The following is a 19935-nucleotide window of genomic DNA, read 5'->3' on the forward strand; positions in this document are numbered from 1 at the left end:
GCATTATATAATGCATATTTTATGCCACTACCATACAGTATATACACCGATTGCATGCTTCAATAAAATAAGGCTGTATAACTTTACCATTTCTTTAAACCGTCTTTCCATTACAGAATTAACCTGGAGCCAGGGCCTGTTAAAACAGCATGGATTGTTCGGCAGAATCTGAAGTGTCTGAGCTGCACTCAAGCACTCCGGGGCATTTGGGTCATTGATAAACCTCACTGGGTGGAACCAACATACAGTAAAAACAGGGAGAATGCATCAACTCCTCACTTTAACTGGCCAGCCTAGCCTGTAGGCCATTGTCTATAGAGCAAATCCATTATATGCACACATGAAAATCTTATATTGCAGTGGTTAAGACTTTAGACTTCAAACCCTGCGGCTGTGGGTTCAAATCCTGCAACTGACACTGGGTGAACATGAGCAAGCCTCTTCATCTGAATGTGCTCCAGCTGGAACACAAAGGAAATGTAACCAAGCATATCCCAAATGTTGTAAATCACCTTGAATAATGGAGTCAGTCAAATAATAATAAATTGATCCTTAGACACACAAGTAGATGAGCACAACCTGCTGCAGCCAGCTTGAACATTACTCTTTAAAAGAGAAAAAGAAAACATTTTTTTCAGTTCTACACACTGCAGTGTAAATGAGCATTGAAATAGTTCCTCAAGACACCTCACACCGATAGAGTATCTATCGAGTAGCTCTTTCATTCTTGCCTTTGGCAATGACAAACATATTTAGTTGGAGAGGGCAGGCTGTGAATAAACATTAGACAGTGTTCTATCCAGTAGAAGCTAGGACAGTAGCACAGTGACTAGATTTGAGACCTGCAGAAAAATAAAAAAAAACAAATATTTGATAATTGGCTTGTACAGAACTATAGGTAAAAGTGTAGCCAGTGGGAAGACAGATGATGATCAAGCACCCATATTACTCAACTAAAGGGCATGTAAAAGGTGATGACTGAGCTCGTAAAGGTGGGGGTTCTCTTCCCATTTCCCATTCAACAATTAGGGCGCAACACTCTAACTTATTTTATTTCACATCTCATGAACGAGTGCCATTTCATTATTAATGCATTGCTTTTTCCAGAGCGGAGGAAAGGAGAGCAGAGGACACACACCATGCCTCAGGTCTGATGAGAATAATGAGATGGGTGCATAAACAGACGGAGTGAGAGAAAGAGGAGATCGTAGGTGAGACACTGAGTCAGGAGGAAAGTTTGATTACATTTTAATCTGAGCCGGTATAACGTGCATATTTCTGTTTGAGCCAGTGCATTTGTATCTTCATGTGAAAAGAAAAAAAAATACATACCGTAACCTGCCAATCCTTTAGACTGACAAGAAACAAAAGTAACAAACTCATTTTGGTTTACAGGCATCTTTGCAAAGATTCGGATAAAAACATGGAAGCTTTGGCAGAGCAATCATGTTTAACTTGATACACATCAGTCCAACAAAGTGAGTGCTTTTAAGAGGAACTGCAAACAGGCTGGGTATTGAACCCCAGTTCCCTGAAGCTATGAGGCTACAGTGCTAACAACAGCAGTTAATAATGAGTAGTACTCTTTTTACAATATTTCAAAACAATCAATGTAGTCTTCACTAAATACATCCATAAATGAAGAATTGCCACTGAAGGTCATCGAGAAATACCCAGTAGGGGTGGGCTAATTAAGACCAAATCCTCAACATGCACCTGAGCTGGAGCTTCATAAATATGACCTTAGCTTTAATTGAACACAAATGAATATGCTTAATTGGAAATGAAGCTTACTGACAACAATAATCTGATAATAAACATACTAAAATAAACAATATAGCAAGAAAGCAATCCAGAGGTTACACCTAAAGTAAGAAATAATAACAGCAACAACAAAACTGGTAGCTACAAAAAGAGAATACCGCCAGAAAAGCTTGGGAATGGCCAGCAAAATCCAAAACTGAAGCCCAATCCCAAAGCAGAAATTCACAAAAAGCATGTGCTGGAAACCTAAACAGAAACAAGATAGGTAGTGTATTATCATGAGGTTTGTGAGACTTACCAGCAAGTATGTTGTGTTCATCTAGTTCCACACTTGAAGTTTAGCAAGCGCACACATAGATACGCAGAGATCCAATCTAGACAAAGTCTCGGGTGGTGCCAATTGACAATCATTCCCCAATATTCCACGTACGACTATCTACACAGGGATTCACTATCACCTGCACTAACAAACATGTGGCTGTCATTGTGACACACATAAAAGTGCAGCTGTTTTGGTTATTTGCCGCTTACTAACCAATCCATGTCTTGCTTTTACAATAGTTTTTCTAATTATTGAGAAGCAACCTGAATAGCCTTGATAAACCCTGTGGGCAAGAAAGAGGCAATGTTACCTATACTTGTTGCCTTCTTATTATTTCAATTACTCTACAAAAGGCATTGAAAATATAAAAGCAATGTGGTATTTATTAGTGTATATAACAATACCAAACAGAATAAAATAAAATATAATAGAAAATAAAATAGACAGCAAAGCCTGGATATAATGTCTTTGAAAAAAAAAAATACTGAAAATCAGAAATATCAAGGGGTGAATGTTGTGGGCGGCTTTTGGTTTAGCAATCGGTGTTATTCATAGATTACAATCTCTGATGTCCAGATGAAATGATCACATGTGTCTTGATTTCTAACGTTGCTTCCTCTGCAGATGTTCTGTTGTTGTCATCTATGGTCCATCAGATAAGCCATAATTATGTTATAATGCACAAGTGGGGTTTCAGGGCATGTGACATTGCACACATTTGGCTATCTTGTCCTGATGACAAATGACTCTGATCAAAATATTTAATCTTTTAAGTACCTCCACACATCTTCCTTTGTCAAGCTGTAAACTAATTCTGTCATTCCTGTTCCTAAGAGGTCCATCTGTTCCCAGGTTGTAAATGAATTAAAACAGGTTCTGTGACATCTGTACTTATTTCCCATTTCCAGGTCATAAATTAATTGAAAAGGAAACTGACTGGAGCAAAAGCATAAATTACTGGTACAACGCATGAGGAAAGTACAAGAAAGGATGCTTGCAATGCCTGTATTTAAAGTCATGTTAATTCAGTTCATCCTTGTTCGTTTGAACAAAATAATTAAAACCCAATATAAACAGTCTACAGTCCAAAAATTGAAGAACTCTCACTTAAGGACAGATATTGAACTTGACTTTTAACAGAACACTAAATGATTCTTATAGTATAAACATGCAAGACCAGGACCTGGACCACCCATATACCCACAAGCAAATTCTGGATTCGTACCGCTGGGCATTGGTCAACTGCTTACTGAGCTAACATTACCAATTTGTCAGTTAACAGTTCAAACAAGTCCTGCATGAGCATCATTTAAGGACTTGTCTCAATGTAAGGCGCAGGCAGCACAGTTGGCATAACATCATTGAACACTAGAAATCTACAATAATGAAACCAAGAAGGACTGGTGCCAAGAGGACACAAAACATGGCAAAAGATGATTCAAAGTACATAGTAAAGTGCATTGCAGTCTTTCAAATTAATATTCCAAAATAAATAATCCCAATAAAATCCAGTGCATTTGGTGGAGGTTTAAACATCTCAATAAATAAACAATTATTCCAATTGTTTAAAATGAGAATGGTAAAGAAACAGTCAGGATCTATCATTTAAAATCACCCAAGAGCCTTTGTGTTTCCTTCTAAAACCGACATCTCCTCTGCCTACTGTTTTCGGTCTCTTCAGCAAGTGGAGATGTCCTCCAACAGGTGCAGTCAACTCTTTTATCTGTTTTGGGATCTTGCCGTCATCCCTTGGCATCTGAAGGGGACCCTGTGAGGCCAGCTCCCTTCTCCCGCCATTATCCTATGGTGTTTGCGGAAATCTCGCAGAGTGGTTGGTCACTCCTGTTACTCTGGACACTTAACAGGAGCAACCCTACCCAAGAACACCACTGCTCTAATTAGGGCAACTTTCCCGACTGCCTGTCTCCTCTCCATGACAGCACTGAGTCCTTTCTTTTTAACTTCTTTTTCTTATCATTTTGTTTCTCATTCTTGCTGTTTATCCTGCTCACAATCTTTTTGTACTAATGTGGGTGTAGGTGCCTTGATTACCATCCCCAGAGTACTAATGAGGAAACCGGCTGGGCTGACCATGCCTGCATGTGAATGTGCAATTAGCCAGTTTTCACATCAACATCCCAGGCCCGCTGGCCTATGCTATCACACTGCGCACCTACACCCACACAAGCCTAAGTGTGCTGTTTTTATTTAAAACCTGCACACTGTCATGGAGTCTTAAATGTGTTTTACCACATTAAATGATTGTTTATGGGGTGGATTTAGGTCAATAGTAGATGGGACCGAGCACAAAAATGACCCACGACAAGAACAAAACAATCTTTAACTGAACCAGACAACACAGCACATCTTCTTGTCAAAACAGGTCTTTATGTAGCTGGTTCACTTTAATTCAATCCAATTCAATTCCATTTTTTTGTCTTGAGAGGGATATTTGTTTTGTTTGTTGGCTTTAATATTTTTAATGAACGTTTTTGCAAGACACTGTATAATGCAACTAATCATCTTACAGCAAATAAACAGATAAAAAGTGATAGGAGTGTAATGAGTGCAATGGGCTGGTGAGTGCATATTTAGGTCTACGTTTCATGTTGTCTCTGACATTTGTCTTGTCAAGGTTAACATTCAAATGTCACATGATGCCCACTTGTCTCTGTTGCATTTGAGACTTGCTGTTATTGTGTTTATTTTATAAAAGATTCTCTTGTGCCTGGTAGTCGTATATTGACTGCATTGTGCTCTTCAACAGTTCTGTCAGCCTGCTCTGAAGTGTATTGTGTTTAACTATTGAGGTTTCCATTTTGACATAGCAGTCTCACCATATGCACATACTGCTGCAGGTTAGAATATTTAAGCAATGCCACTTTGTTTTAAGTTGTTAACTGAAAAGCAGATGTGGCTGCACAATTCAAATGTCTAGCAAAAATATGACTGCCCTTTTAATTTTTTATAAAAAATATCATTAAACTTACAGTATATTTACTGTAACATTCTTGGAGGTATCATTTATTATTTGTTTCTGCAGGGGAATACACAGCAAGTAATTATAATTATAAGAAAGAATAGCATCAAGGTCACAACACTCTAAAAAGTTTCTTAGTAGTAGAGAATTCTATTTATCACATGCAATTGCTCAATACCTTTTACTAATTTAAGTGTGGACTTTAGGAGATGCTAAGGAGTGAACTAGAAACCCAAAGGGTGACCAGCGAATCCAAAGTAATAATCAAAAGAGGAATTTATTAAGGAAATGCAGGAAAAAAACAGAGCAGGACAAAGGCCCAATAAACACCCAGGTAAAACAATAAAAGCGAATTCAATTCAATTTCTTTTGTATAGCCTCTTCACTGAGTGGAGGCACAGACCACCGCAGTGAGTTCACAGGTAAAATGCAATTATAATATTTAGAAATGACTAATTACAGCACATAATAAGTAGACATAAAGACACAAATTTGTTAAAAACCACAGGAAACAAAATAGTTTGAAACTGTAATATAAATGGAACTATGGCCAGTATACAACGGAGGAGAAGAAAACAAAAACTCCAGTCAGCAGCATCACTGGAGAAAATAAGCCCCAGGAGAGACTGCAGTCAGCTACAGCAGTCAAAGCAAGAGATAGTCCTGGAGATTTTGGTCAACTGGTAGCCCGCCCTCTCCTGGGCATTCTATAGTAGAACCTGTACTAAGCTGTCTAATCTGAGGACAGAATCTTACCATCCGTTGAAGGGCTTACCTTCTATCAAACTCTCCTTCACTAGATTCACACTCTTCTCCAGTCCTCTAATCAATCACCAGCTGAGCTGTTGTCCAATAACTGTTCCCCCAACTCCCAGCTCAACATAAGACTTGTCATAAGGAGCTTTTAGATCTGGCCCAGGAACAATTCTAAGTAACCCTGTAGGAGTATTCCAGGTTATCTGGGTGCCTTAGAAGAACAACCCACTAACAGGCCAAGATCCCCTCCAGACCTCCAACTAGCACCATGTAATCCTGAATGTTCGTTGCACCAAACAATTGTATTGGGGAGTACCTAAGTGTTTGTACTTCATAATACTTTTGTAAGTGTGTGCTGCCCTGCCTACTAGTGGTTATGCTAAGGTTACCCAGCTCTTGTCCTGTGGAGCTACTGTGACTGTAGATTTTCATTCTAACCCTTTCCTTAATTAGAGACTGGTTTGGACTGCCAATTCATTTCTTTTCCCTTAATTTTAACTGACTTGTTTTTTTAAGATTCAGTCCACTGAATTGATTCACTTTTTTCTTAAAACAGAAATGAGATGTGAAGTGAGAGCCAATAGAAGACCAGCTAGGTCGGGGTCTCGAACTCCAACCAGTCTCTTAATTAGAAACAAATTCCTGTTGTTAATTAAATCTGCTATTTAATTCCATGGCTTGTTGGCGCTCTCATTTTGCCACAGCAGACATTCAAAACTGTTGATTTTCTTTTTTCCTAAGACCACAGTCCAAATCAACATTACTGAGAACATCACCTTTCTTTTTTTCAGGTGTTAAAAAGGTGGTAAAATGGAGACTGGTTATCTGATCATGTGTTGGCTCATTTTGTATCTCATTATTGTTTGGCTGCTAATTAAGGAAAAAAGAAATAATTAAGGGGCCTGAGTCTTAAATAGCAAGTCAATTACAATTAAGGCAAAAGAGTTAATTAAGGCAAGAAGTGGGCAAAAATCACCAAGCCCAGATGTGCCATACTGATAGACTCTTGCCCAAAAAGACTGAGTGCTGTAATAAAATCAAAAGGTGCTTCAACTAAGTATTAGTTTAAGGGCTGTGCACACTAATGCAACCAAGTTTTTGTAACATTTTTTTTCCACTAAACCAGTTTCTGATTTGTTTTCACCTTCTTTTTATATATTACAATTTTGCAATAAAGGTGTAATAAGTTCTGACGGGATTTATCTTGGTTTCATTTTTTATTATACAAAATCTCTTTTTATCCACTGTATATACACACATACATATACAATGCATACCTGTACAATTATATAAACACACACACACACAGTTTCATTATTTAATGCATAAAAAAGCCAGTACTATATATGTTCAAAAGTGAGTGAACAATGTTTGTGACCAAATGTTTGTTTATAATAAACAATAAAAGCAGTCAGAAAACAAACAAAAAATAAAAAATAGATAATAACAGTTCCCTTGCCTCTCACTTGCCCCGAGGAGCAGGAATATGAAGCTGATGATGCTCAGTTAAAGCCATGTGCTACCTGATATTAGACTGGCCATACTTCAGATCACAACGTTGCAATGCTGGTGCCAGATGAGCCATTGATCCTCGTCTCTGGAAGCTCAGACTTCTAACAAGAGGCTAAAACTGTCTTTGCAACATTCAAACACACAATGAGAGCAACCTCTGCTGAGTGGAGGTAACGGACATTGAAGGGAGGCCTAATAGGAAGAATATTTCAGATGGATGGAGATAAACAGAACATCAGACAGAAAATAAAACTCAGACACCAGGGGACACTCAAAGAACAAGTGTAAATAAGTTAGAAATTGTATGCATGACATAACAATCTAGCGTGTTCAGGGACATAGTTAATTGTTCTTAAACTTTCACTCTTTTTTATTTATTTACTTCAAAGTGAGATATAAAAATACATATATTCTTACATAATACGCTACTGTGCCTGTCCGTTTGTCTGTCCAGGATTTTAAATCACCCGTAGCTCACAAACTGTTTGAACTATTGACCTGAAATTTGGTAAACATATACTATGTGACGTCTACTATCTGCTTTCAGGGTGATGATTGACCTCCAAGGTTATTCCTCTTTTTATTTTTATTTTATTGTAGAATCAGCTCTCAGCAGCGGCCCTACCTCGTAATATCTTAAATCATTCTTGAAGCAGATTGAAGACTTAAGTGCCAGCTTAAGTGAAAAATGTAAGAAAATGTACTAAGTAATTGCAACATAAACACTGACTTAATCAGTTTTAACGCAAAAAGATACCGATGAAAGAAGAGAAGAAGCAGGACGCTAGGGTGGAGAAAAGAAGAGCTGCTCAGGAAGCAGCAAGCATATAAACCTCTGAGCAAACAAATGCTAAATGTGCGGAGAAATAAGATAAAAACTAGAAATACTCAAGTCAAGTGTATTCACTGCACGTTATCATGCAGTGTGCCATTACTGGTTTCATATAAAGCATAAAATCTCTCTCAAGGTAACTTTGAAACATTAAACTATTCAGTAATATAGGTCACACAGACTGTTTTCCTCTTTTAAGACAGATGATTTTGAAAATTTGCCAATGCTTTTTATGGTTTTGAAATTTCAACAATGTATACAGCGCACTCTATTCAAGATATCTGAACATATATTTAACGTTCCTGAAAAATATCCCTTAAATGCAAGTGTACCAGATTTCAATGAAATCTCTCTGTTAAGTGACAGTGCTTTCATGTGGACATACAGTGCATCCGGAAAGTATTCACAGCGCATCACTTTTTCCACATTTTGTTATGTTACAGCCTTATTCCAAAATAGATTCAAATTATTTTTTTCCTCAGAATTCTACACACAACACCCAATAATGACAACGTGAAAAAAGTTTACTTGAGGTTTTTGCAAATTTATTAAAAATAAAAAAACTGAGAAATCACATGTACATAAATATTCACAGCCTTTGCTCAATACTTTGTCGATGCACCTTTGGCAGCAATTACAGCCTCAAGTCTTTTTGAATATGATGCCACAAGCTTGGCACATCTATCCTTGGCCAGTTTCGCCCATTCCTCTTTGCAGCACCTCTCAAGCTCCATCAGGTGGGATGGGAAGCGTCGGTGCACAGCCATTTTAAGATCTCTCCAGAGATGTTCAATCGGATTCAAGTCTGAGCTCTGGCTGGGCCACTCAAGGACATTCACAGTTGTCCTGAAGCCACTCCTTTGATATCTTGGCTGTGTGCTTAGGGTCGTTGTCCTGCTGAAAGATGAACCGTCGCCCCAGTCTGAGGTCAACAGCGCTCTGGAGCAGGTTTTCATCCAGGATGTCTCTGTACATTGCTGCAGTCATCTTTCCCTTTATCCTGACTAGTCTCCCAGTTCCTACCGCTGAAAAACATCCCCACAGCATGATGCTGCCACCACCATGCTTCACTGTAGGGATGGTACTGGCCTGGTGATGAGCGGTGTGTGATTTCCTCCAAACGTGACGCCTGGAATTCACACCAAAGAGTTCAATCTTTGTCTCATCAGACCAGAGAATTTTGTTTCTCATGGTCTGAGAGTCCTTCAGGTGCCTTTTGGCAAACTCCAGGCGGGCTGCCATGTGCCTTTTACTAAGGAGTGACTTCCGTCTGGCCACTCTACCATACAGGCCTGATTGGAGGATTGCTGCAGAGATGGTTGTCCTTCTGGAAGGTTCTCCTTTCTCCACAGAGGACCTCTGGAGCTCTGACAGAGTGACCATCGGGTTCTTGGTCACCTTCCTGACTAAGGGCCTTCTCCCCCGATCGCTCAGTTTAGATGGCCAGCCAGCTCTAGGAAGAGTCCTGGTGATTTCGAACTTCTTCCACTTACGGATGATGGAGGCCACTGTGCTCATTGGGACCTTCAAAGCAGCAGAAATGTTTCTGTAACCTTCCCCAGATTTGTGCCTTGAGACAATCCTGTCTTGGAGGTCTACAGACAATTCCTTTGATTTCATGCTTGGTTTGTGCTCTGACATGAACTGTCAACTGTGGGACCTTATATAGACAGGTGTGTTCCTTTCCAAATCATGTCCAATCAACTGAATTTACCACAGGTGGACTCCAATTAAGCTGCAGAAACATCTCAAGGATGATCAGGGGAAAAAGGATGCAACTGAGCTCAATTTTGAGCTTCATGGCAAAGGCTGTGAATACTTATGTACATGTGAATTCTCAATTTTTTATTTTTAATAAATTAAACAAAAATCTCAAGTACACTTTTTTCATGTTGTCATTATGGGGTGTTGTGTGCAGAATTCTGAGGAAAAAAATGAATTTAATCCATTTTGGAATAAGGCTGTAACATAACAAAATGTGGAAAAAGTGATGCGCTGTGAATACTTTCTGGATGCACTGTAAATACCTACAGACATGACAAGGATAGCAGGTACTTCTCATGTTATGTGAATTCACCTAAACGCGAATTGCCAGAGCAAATATGGCAGTTGGGATTCTTAACCTAATCCATTGTGAAGGGCAACATAAACTCATGAAAAATGTAATTCAATAATCGGGACAAACTGGGTAATAAAGGAAACTGCTTTAGACTGAACACTGAGGAAAGCTGCTTCACCTGCCATACCTCCAAACAGGACAATTAGTGATGAGATTAACAGGGCATTAAACAAAAACGAACCTCCAATAGAGTTTGTGTATGGGGCAAAGCTAAACCTTGTGACCAAGGGTTGCAGCCATCATACTCATACTAGACCTGAAGAGAAAATGATGGTGTAAAACTTCAGCAACTTGAATCCATGTCTAGCAAAACGTGACAAAAAGTGTATTCTCTGGAGACTGGTTTTCCACTAATTGTCTATTAATTTAAGCTTTTTCTCCCAGTGTTGCTCTAGGAAAATGTAAGGTTACAGAAGGCTGGCGTATAAGCACAAACATAGTTTTTATCTCTAACTAGCATGATTGTTCATTATCAGCATCTGCACAGTCAATAAAGGGATGTAGTTGAGTAATTTAGAGTCTATTATAGTCAATACAATTTTCAGATTCAAGTACTGGAAAAATGTCCATCTACCTATCTCCTAAACCCACTTAATCCAAATCAGTATTGCAGGGAGCTGGAGACTAACCCATCAAAATTGTACAAAAGTCAGGAACTAATGTGGGTATTCTTTAAACAGCCTTAATAGCTTGCATTTGCAAGGGTATTTTAATGAAGGAAAAACATGATTTCCTTTTAAGTGGGCAACTAACAGTAATGACAACAAATCAAAGTGCCGCCCAAGCATGTAGTAAGGCAGCTGGTTACACTCCAGCCTTCCTCAATCACAGATCTATGAAGCTCTTTTATTTTTAAGACAGTGTCATTTTTTTATCCTGAAAAAAAGACGGTATCAATTCATCTAAAGTCTGACAGATTTATTTTTATATAAACAAAAAATAAATACAAGAAATACAGAAACTCTGGAATATGCATACTTTTACTGCATTTTTCTAGTTCCCTATCCAGTTTTGTCTTCTGCTTTGTAACCTGTACTGCCTTAAATAGGTTCTGGCTCCCCATGACCATAAAACTAGATACAGTAGGTGCAGTAAATGGATAGAGGGAGGCGTTCAGCCTTCTGAACAATAACATGAGTATACTGGACCAATTTAAAGGATTCTGCGTCATGCACTCCAGATGGGGAAAGAAATTGAATAAGGCTGAAGATCTGTATAATTGCAATGCCTAAATATGTAAATTTATGTGACTCAGTGAAAGAAAAATGCTTAAATTTAGAATGATGAGGAAAGGCATTCACATGAAATGAATACTTTCACTCAAGTTTATCTTAAGCCTTAAAATCAATTAGAAATAATCTGTTATATGAAACACATAATGAAGTGAGGAGTCAAGGTCAAACATAAAGATTAGTATATATCGCCTTCTTACAAGGTGGCTTTTAATTTGGAGGTTTCCCTTCCATATTCCAGAACTTCTACACTGTTGGGAAGACAAATACGAAGTTGCACTGTTGCAACAGTGAAAAGAAGAGGTGAAAGTCAATTATTTGTATAAAGTCGGGCTTTATGATTTAATTCAGTCCTATGCAGGTTAGGATTTTCAGCCTAACACAAGATGGCAGTGTGACAAAATCTGTAAATAACCCTTCCAGGCATTTTTTTATCCAGAGGTAATAGGGCTACTTTGTGGTCTTTAAATTACATATTTATACAACATCTATGATGTCATAAATGTGTGCTTGGGAGAAAACTTCAGGGCTCATTAAAGTTTAATTCCATCCCCCTGAGTTGAGGGAAGGTGCTGTTCCCTAATGCCACTCCTCTTATTCTGCCTGTAGATCAGATGATCGCAGACATGATGACATCTGATGTCACTTCCAGATTCCAGTCACCTGAGCGTGCACCTTCCACCTCATAACCATATCAGCAGGCATCTTGAGGCTGTCTAGTGTTGGACTTGCAATTTTGTTTCTGTTTTGTTAACTCACACTTGTTATGTTGCCATCAGTTATATGGGGATCACTGCCATTGCCCCAACCTTTTTTATGTCTTTAGTTTTCATTTACAATACACACACGCCACTTAATATATAACAGCCAATATATTCAGACCATAATTTGATCTCAAATTAAAGTTAGATCTTCCATTGGGGATACAAAATGAAGTTCCTCTACGTGTAAATATACTACAAATCTCTACTTTAAAATCAATTTCATAGAAAGCAGGTCCAAATCTGATATTTGCTTTCTTAGTGAAACCTGGCTTAAACATTATTCATTTAAGCCAATGTCATGTTATGCAATTTTTTGTTACAGACTATCAGATTTGCAGACTGCAGTTGCTGATCAACTTTTTCCCATTCTGTTGTAATGCATAAAACACGAGACATCTGAAAAGTGAGCATATCTTCTGTTTTTGAGGTTCAAAATACCTGTATTCCTGTGTTCCTCGCCACTACATTCTATGCAATGAACTTCCAAAATGTGCATTCACTGATTGTCAGCTCTCTTGTACACACAGCACAACTCTCCAACTAAAGAGAAAATGAAACCTGTTTGATTATATTGTAGCCTGTCACAGACTAGTTAGTCTCAGTATGTCACATTTGACGACTTTTCTAGCAGTTCTCAGTCATAGCTTTTATTTACTGTATATAATCTTAGTCAGTTGGAAGTAGTAGGTGGTGCACTCCCATGAAGTGGATCACCTAATGTGACATATCTAACAACTGAGATTGCGTTTAAGGATAACACATTTCATCTTAATTTAAAATACAGAAAAGAGTAGAAATCAAGACAAAGATATTTCTCTAAAGGCCTTGCTGGACCGAAATCATCAGACAGTATAAGAAAGCTCACTACAAGGAAAAAGCTGACTGCCAGATTAATAGATAATAAAAACTATAACACAATATCACAATAAGTGACTCACCCCATTTATCATTTAAATTAATGTCAGAACAAGAAACTTCACATATGATTTTTAAAATGAAACATACTCTGTATTCATTCAATTCAAAATGGTTTGCTGAAAAACTTTTACAACTCCACAATCAATACATCAACATAGTACCTTATACCTTCACAGTAACCATTTCTTGACAGCTATTAACAAAATCAGGTTTAGATACTGAATATTCCTAAGAATCACAGGTCAATTTAAAAATTGCCATTTTTTTTTTTTTAAGTTTTAGTCAAAAACTATACCTCACAACTCAAATGTTTTTTTTTTTTCTAAAACACAAACTTTAATGTCTGCCTAACTACTGTTTTGAATCCAATAAAGAAAGAACCTTAACTAATGGATGACCAATGAACTGAGGAAAGACTGCAGCAGAACTAGGGCAGTGAACTGTTTTGCTAAAAATCTTTTGAAAGTTAACAACAAAAGACACAAAAAAACTCTGTTTAGAGCTATGTATAACTTTGTTTTTCTGAAACATTTTTTCTTAGCATATTATTAATGTTGTATTCTCAATGCTGAATTTGTAAGAAGTGCACAGTGCTGATAGTATAAGTTGAAAGTTCATGTTTTAAGATTAAACTAAAAAAAATATATATGGTATATATTATAATAAATGTCTGCCTATCAGTGTCATATACAGTTTATACTTATCTTAACTCTTATAGCGCTCCCAGTTTTAGAAAGGGTTAATGATTGGTCTGTTGTGGTCAAAAACTGATATTTTAATGCTGGGATGTCACCTTTGTTAAGGAAGATGAATTACTATTAGATAATGCTCATAATTAGTATGTTTCATAATTATTTTTACATATTTATTTTGTAGAACATTTCATGATGCTTTTGTGGTATTTATTTTGGTAATAAGATATGAGTCTTCCCTTTTCTGCATTTGTTATGCCACCTCACAGCTTCAGAGTTTAAATCCCAGCCAGGTCACAGTCGGTGTTTCCAAATTTTAGCTGTGGCTATGTAAGTTTTCTCCATGCTCCAGTTTTCCCAAATCTCAAAAATAAATACTAGGAAGTTGGTTTGTTCAGCATGATGGAGTGTGAAGTTGTATTTGTGTAAAGGTATATGAAAGACAGATGGAAAAGTACCACACCTTGTACTTGATATACAGTATCTGGTCAGGCCATGACCTCCTGCAACTCTTTATTAGTAAAAGCAGGTTTATTAAAAAAAAAATAAGGAATGCACAACTTAATTAAAATTTCTATGCCTTTGTGGATGAAATAAGCTTCACTCTCATGATGACAGGTGGATCACAGAGTGCTTTATTGTTTAGCTTGCTCCCAAGGAGAGCAAAAGGAAAGCATTACTGCCACACTGTCAGGGAAGCCCTGACATCGCTATTTTATAGCCACGAGGACAATGAATATGTAAATCAAACTATTCAATCCTCCTAATTCTTCATGATCAAATTGATCAATTGTTCTTCAATTATAATAGTAACTAGAAAAATTAAGTAATGGTAACATAAGGAAGCATACAAGAAAAGGTAACAATTCTCCAAACTATAAAATTTTAACCCCACTTCCCTCTCTCCCCAAGACCTCCCGGCCATGGCATCTTTTAATGTTAAGAGTGGAGAAGAAGCAATTATTTTATTTTTATGTTGTGGAGTCTTTTCAAGCCTTATGGCTGGGACAGTTTCTCTTGGAGTCCTTCATTTAATTATTTCATTCACACTCTGCCTCTCTGCATATTTATAATGTGAACAGCGTAGCCTATTTAGAAATTGTTCAGCATACTTCGTAAATAAGTCAAACTTATTACAATGATAGTAAGTTCTGAATTGTACACATTCCTCATCTACTCGTATGAGATCTAACATTTTCCTTTTATATGTCAAGGACATTATATTAGGCGCCCCAGTAAGGCCTTGAAAGATTTATACAGTGATGCATAAGGGATACCATAGGTGGAGTCAGTGTAAACCTCAAGGCCTATTTGAGACCACACATATATTGGAATATAGAAAATAAGTCCTCTGAGAGAATGGATTAAAACACCAAGGGCTCTGTTAATGAGAATTGCATATTAACTGGAGCATGATGGAGATTACAAAAGCTTCATAATTACATAATAATTTGCTCTCCCCAGTACAATTATCAATATAGAAATAATCAATCTGTGAGTAACTGATGCACAGCAGAGGGTTTTGCCTTAACGTGAGTGAAACATTTCCATGTGCCTAAAACTTTAATAACTTTTTAAAAGTACTGGATTACTATACCAAAAGTAGCATGAGAAAACTGTGCTGAGAACAATAAGAACACAATTAAATGATCCCACATGTATAAACTATGAATTGAAATGCTAGCGGTTAACCTGGACATAGCCACTGCTCTCCCATGTTGAGCATACAAGTATGCCAAATCGGTCCAGTTTCCTACAAATTTCAAACAACAGTTATGTTATGGCCTCAAGACTTGTGGATTTCAAAGGATCTTTTATATTAAGGTCCACAAATCGTGATATGAAAATCAAAATAAAACATGTGTTCCTCCCATCCTTCCCTCATTCTGAAATGATCTCTTATGTGCACATGGGTGTTGAGATGAGTTAGCACATTTGGCTGCCTATGAATGTAAGGTAGGATATGATCTGAGCAAGACACGGCTTAAAAAACAAAAAACACAAACAAAACAAAAAAAAAAGGAGGGGAGAAATTTACCTATGACAGCATAAAATAAAGATCTACCTATTAAAGTAATGTGTTCAATGAAAGGTTAACCCTTAAAAGAATATAATAATAATTATTATTTTGCTAAGAACAAGCTGAGTGGATAAATAGGCAATTAAGTAGAAAGATAACTTAAGTAGAAACAGAATTAAAAAAGAATAGAAATACCACGTACTGTTGTGCTAAGCTGTCGCTTTAGAACTGGAGAACATTCTAATTGGTTATTGTATTCATTACCTGCAATGAAGCAGGTGCTCATAAATTTTTTCCTTTTAGTGACAGAAAAACCAGGAGATGAAAGGAACATAAGAGTCGTGGTCTAAGAGAAAGCCAAAGTCAAACACAGAGAACCATTACTTCTGACTATGAAAACTAAAATACTCAACTGTAGTCCAGCTAACTTGGATATTTGTCTCTAACTCACACTAAATGTTGCCATTAGCTTTTTTACCTTTCATCCATGACTCAGGTAAACAAAAACATTGAACACAAACATGAAATTATCAGCAGAAGTTCTTAAAATGACACAACTAAAACCAAAGAAACCAAAAACACATATTCATAATAGTTATTATTTAAAGTGTCTTTATATCTAAATACTATTTATTTAACACTATATAACAAGAAACAATAATTACAAATTGACAAATAAACATATTAATATTAATAAACAAACATCACCAAGTAGTAATGAAGAAAGTAATGAACATGAGAAAACAGAAGAATTACGTGAAGATAGGTTAGGCTGTAATTAACTGTCTGCTTTTTTTCCATTTTCTTACTTTGCCTCTTTTCTCTCATCTGCAGTACATTTAATCTCCCACACTTAAAGGGGAAAGTTCACTTAAATTATTTCAAAATAAATCAGTTTAAGTAAACACCTTCATTCCTGTATCTCACAATGCACTGGTTAAAAAAAGGCATCTTGAAATGCATAATAATAATAATAATTAATAATTCTTTGCATTTATATAGCACTTTTCTCACTACTCAAAGCGCTCAGCAATTGCAGGTTAAGGGCCTTGCTTAAGGGTCCAACAGAGCAAATTCCCTACGGGCTTCGAACCGGCAACCTTCCGATTGCCCATGCAGATCCCTAGCCTCAGAGCCTCCACTACATGCAACTTTATGTAATGCTAAGCCGATGATTAAAAGAAGAAACTAAACACTCATGGAAAAATCTCAGATGCTTGTTCTTGACTGTATGGACATCTACAGGTGGGGGTACATACAAAGGTATCTTTTCTGGAAAACAAGCAACAGCCTCTTCACATCTACCAAGGTTATGAAAAAAAATCCATTTCTTTGTCAAAAACAATGTTTAGCTGGGAAAAATATGATAATACATATAGGACACCCACAACTGGCAGGTATGTTTGAATAGTGGTGAAAGAATGACACTTGCATGCCACATCAGCTTCAAGATCAAAGATTTGGCTCTTGTCATATGTTTATGCCTTCTTTTGTCTTGCCAAGCACACAAGTTTGTTTTTTTTTCTTTCATTTCCTTGGAAATGGACTAGAAATCTAGAAATACAATATATGCAGCCTTGGCCTTACAGCAAAGGAATTGTGCACTCAGTCTACCTTAACTAAGTATTCTACAAATGTTTTAATTAAGAATACAAACATGAAGGCAGTCAGTCCAAATTATCATTTTTTTTCTTGCAATAGCCCTTTTGGTGGTCATGCTCAAAGTTTCCAGTGTAGTTACAGTACATATAATTATAGATACAAGGTAATACTTTGTCCCTCAGAGAGTACATTACATTTTTAAATCTGCTTTCACTTCTATATAAAAACTACCAAACAGATCACACTTAGTATAAATCATATTTTTAGGGGATTTAACACTAGCTTTTAAGCCCCTGCTTTGTCTCCTTGTTAAATTTAGAGGCAGTTTTAAAATCTCTTTTGACACTAAACTAGGTGGAATGTTGGATCCCCTAAAGTCAAGAAAATCAATGCAAACGGGTGTAGAAAAGAGTTCAGACTTGAGCTGATACAGGGTTAATACATGTAATGGAAGTAAGAGTATAGTGTTACACGTAAGAAATAAAAATATTAGATTTGAGTACAGAATTTGGGCTGTTAGGGAGGAGGGGGGCTTAAATTTAAAAGTATACAGCTTATGAGAAAGAGTCAGGAGTTATAGTGGAATTACATTGTCCAAATCCAGACTGTATGTAAGCCATTAATAGGACAAACAGTTTTTAGAATACATAGCATGATGTGTCACATACATACTCTACTGAGGTTACTCTCAACATATATAGTGCACTAGTAAGGCAGTTGTATTCACTATTGATCAGCATATTTCAAAAATGACAAAGACACAAGAGCAATCCCAGAGAAAAGCAACTAGACTGACGTTAGGGTATGAGCTATGAGGAAAGATTAAAGGAGGTTAAATGGAATACTTTAGTAAAAAATAATCACTTTTATTTACTTGTTGCTTACCCTATGTTGCTTATACTAGTGCCAAGAGAAACTTTTTACCTAATGTTTTCGAGCAGAACAGAGGTAATAAAGTTTCTGATCCAATGGACTTTAATTGGGGGCCAATGCTGAACAACAGCAAACAATGTCAAAATTTTCATGGGGAAAAAAATACCTTAAATTAATCCTGTCACATAATTCAAATATCAGGTATCCATCTGTGCGCTAACAATGTCCCTGACACGTGTATTTTGATAAAATATTATTAAATAAACCACTACCAGAAAATCCTTTTATGAACAAAAGTGGAACATGCTCAAAAAAGAATTAATCTTGCTCAGCACCAGGATTCTAACACAACATCAATCACTGTGCCACTTTATGACAGGAGGGTTTTTGTTTAAAAAAAAACTTTTGGGTTTTATTTGTCAGGTCAGTTTGTTCAATGTTTTAGTATGGTGTATTAAACTGGACAGTTAGTATGCAATTGTCTGGCACTGTTGAAGAGCACAGGTTTGGGATGTACCAGAATATAAAAATATACAAGTATAAAAAAATATATAAAAGTATAAAAGTAAGTATTTGGGATTCATTCTAAAGATGTTTTCAAAAATACAGTTACTTTATGAAATTTAATACTGAATACTTTTAAAGTATATCTCCTAAAAAAAAAATCAAGTACAGTCAGCTCTCCACATGCATGAATTCAATTAACTGTGGGTCAAATATATATATATATATATATATATATATATATATATATATATATATATATATATACACACAAACGGATTCAAAAAGTTGGGACACTAAACAAATTGTGAATAAAAACTGAATGCAATGATGTGGAGATGGCAAATGTCAACATTTTATTTGTAATAGAACGTAGATGACAGATCAAGCGTTTAATCCGAGTAAATGTATCATTTTAAAGGAAAAATATGTTGATTCAAAATTTCACGGTGTCAACAAATCCCAAAAACTTGGGACAAGTAGCAATAAGAGGCTGGAAAAAGTTAATTTGAGCATAACGAAGAGCTGGAAGACCAATTAACACTAATTAAGGTCAACTGGCAACATGACTGGGTATAAAAAGAGCTTCTCAGAGTGGCAGTGTCTCTCAGAAGCCAAGATGGGTAGAGGACCACCAATTCCCACAATGTTGCACAGAAAGATAGTGGAGCAATATCAGAAAGGTGTTACGCAGCGAAAAATTGCAAAGACTTTGCATCTATCATCATCAACTGTGCATATCATCATCCGAAGATTCAGAGAATCTGGAACAATCTCTGTCGTAAGGGTCAAGGCCGTAAAACCATACTGGATGCCCGTGATCTCCGGGCCCTTAAACGACACTGTACCACAAACAGGAATGCTACTGTAAAGGAAATCACAGAATGGGCTCAGGAATACTTCTAGAAACCATTGTCAGTGAACACAATCCACCGTGCCATCCGCCGTTGCCAGCTGAAACTCTACAGTGCAAAGAAGAAGCCATTTCTAAGCAAGATCCACAAGCTCATGCGTTTTCACTGGGCCAGGGATCATTTAAAATGGA

General features: G+C 36.8%; 1 protein-coding gene across 4 annotated transcripts in view; it reads right to left on the reverse strand.

The window, feature by feature from the left end:
- The window catches only part of macrod1 (mono-ADP ribosylhydrolase 1), a 512933-nt gene that overhangs the window by 15239 nt on the left and 477759 nt on the right, over nt 1-19935 (reverse strand). The window contains exon 10 of one of the 4 annotated variants that reach the window (XR_005634620.1): nt 12720-12821. The exons of 2 other annotated variants lie outside the window; for them this stretch is intronic. Coding sequence is in view for 1 of the 2 variants with exons in the window: in XM_039760703.1 (XP_039616637.1) it covers nt 796-842 (47 nt within the window). In the remaining variant the exon portion in view is untranslated. Of the gene's footprint in view, nt 1-772; nt 843-12719; nt 12822-19935 lie in introns of those variants that run through there. One more of the 4 variants, XM_039760703.1, reaches the window with a different exon arrangement.

This window comes from Polypterus senegalus, chromosome 8 (genome assembly GCF_016835505.1).
Source record: "Polypterus senegalus isolate Bchr_013 chromosome 8, ASM1683550v1, whole genome shotgun sequence".
Lineage (NCBI taxonomy): Eukaryota > Metazoa > Chordata > Cladistia > Polypteriformes > Polypteridae > Polypterus > Polypterus senegalus.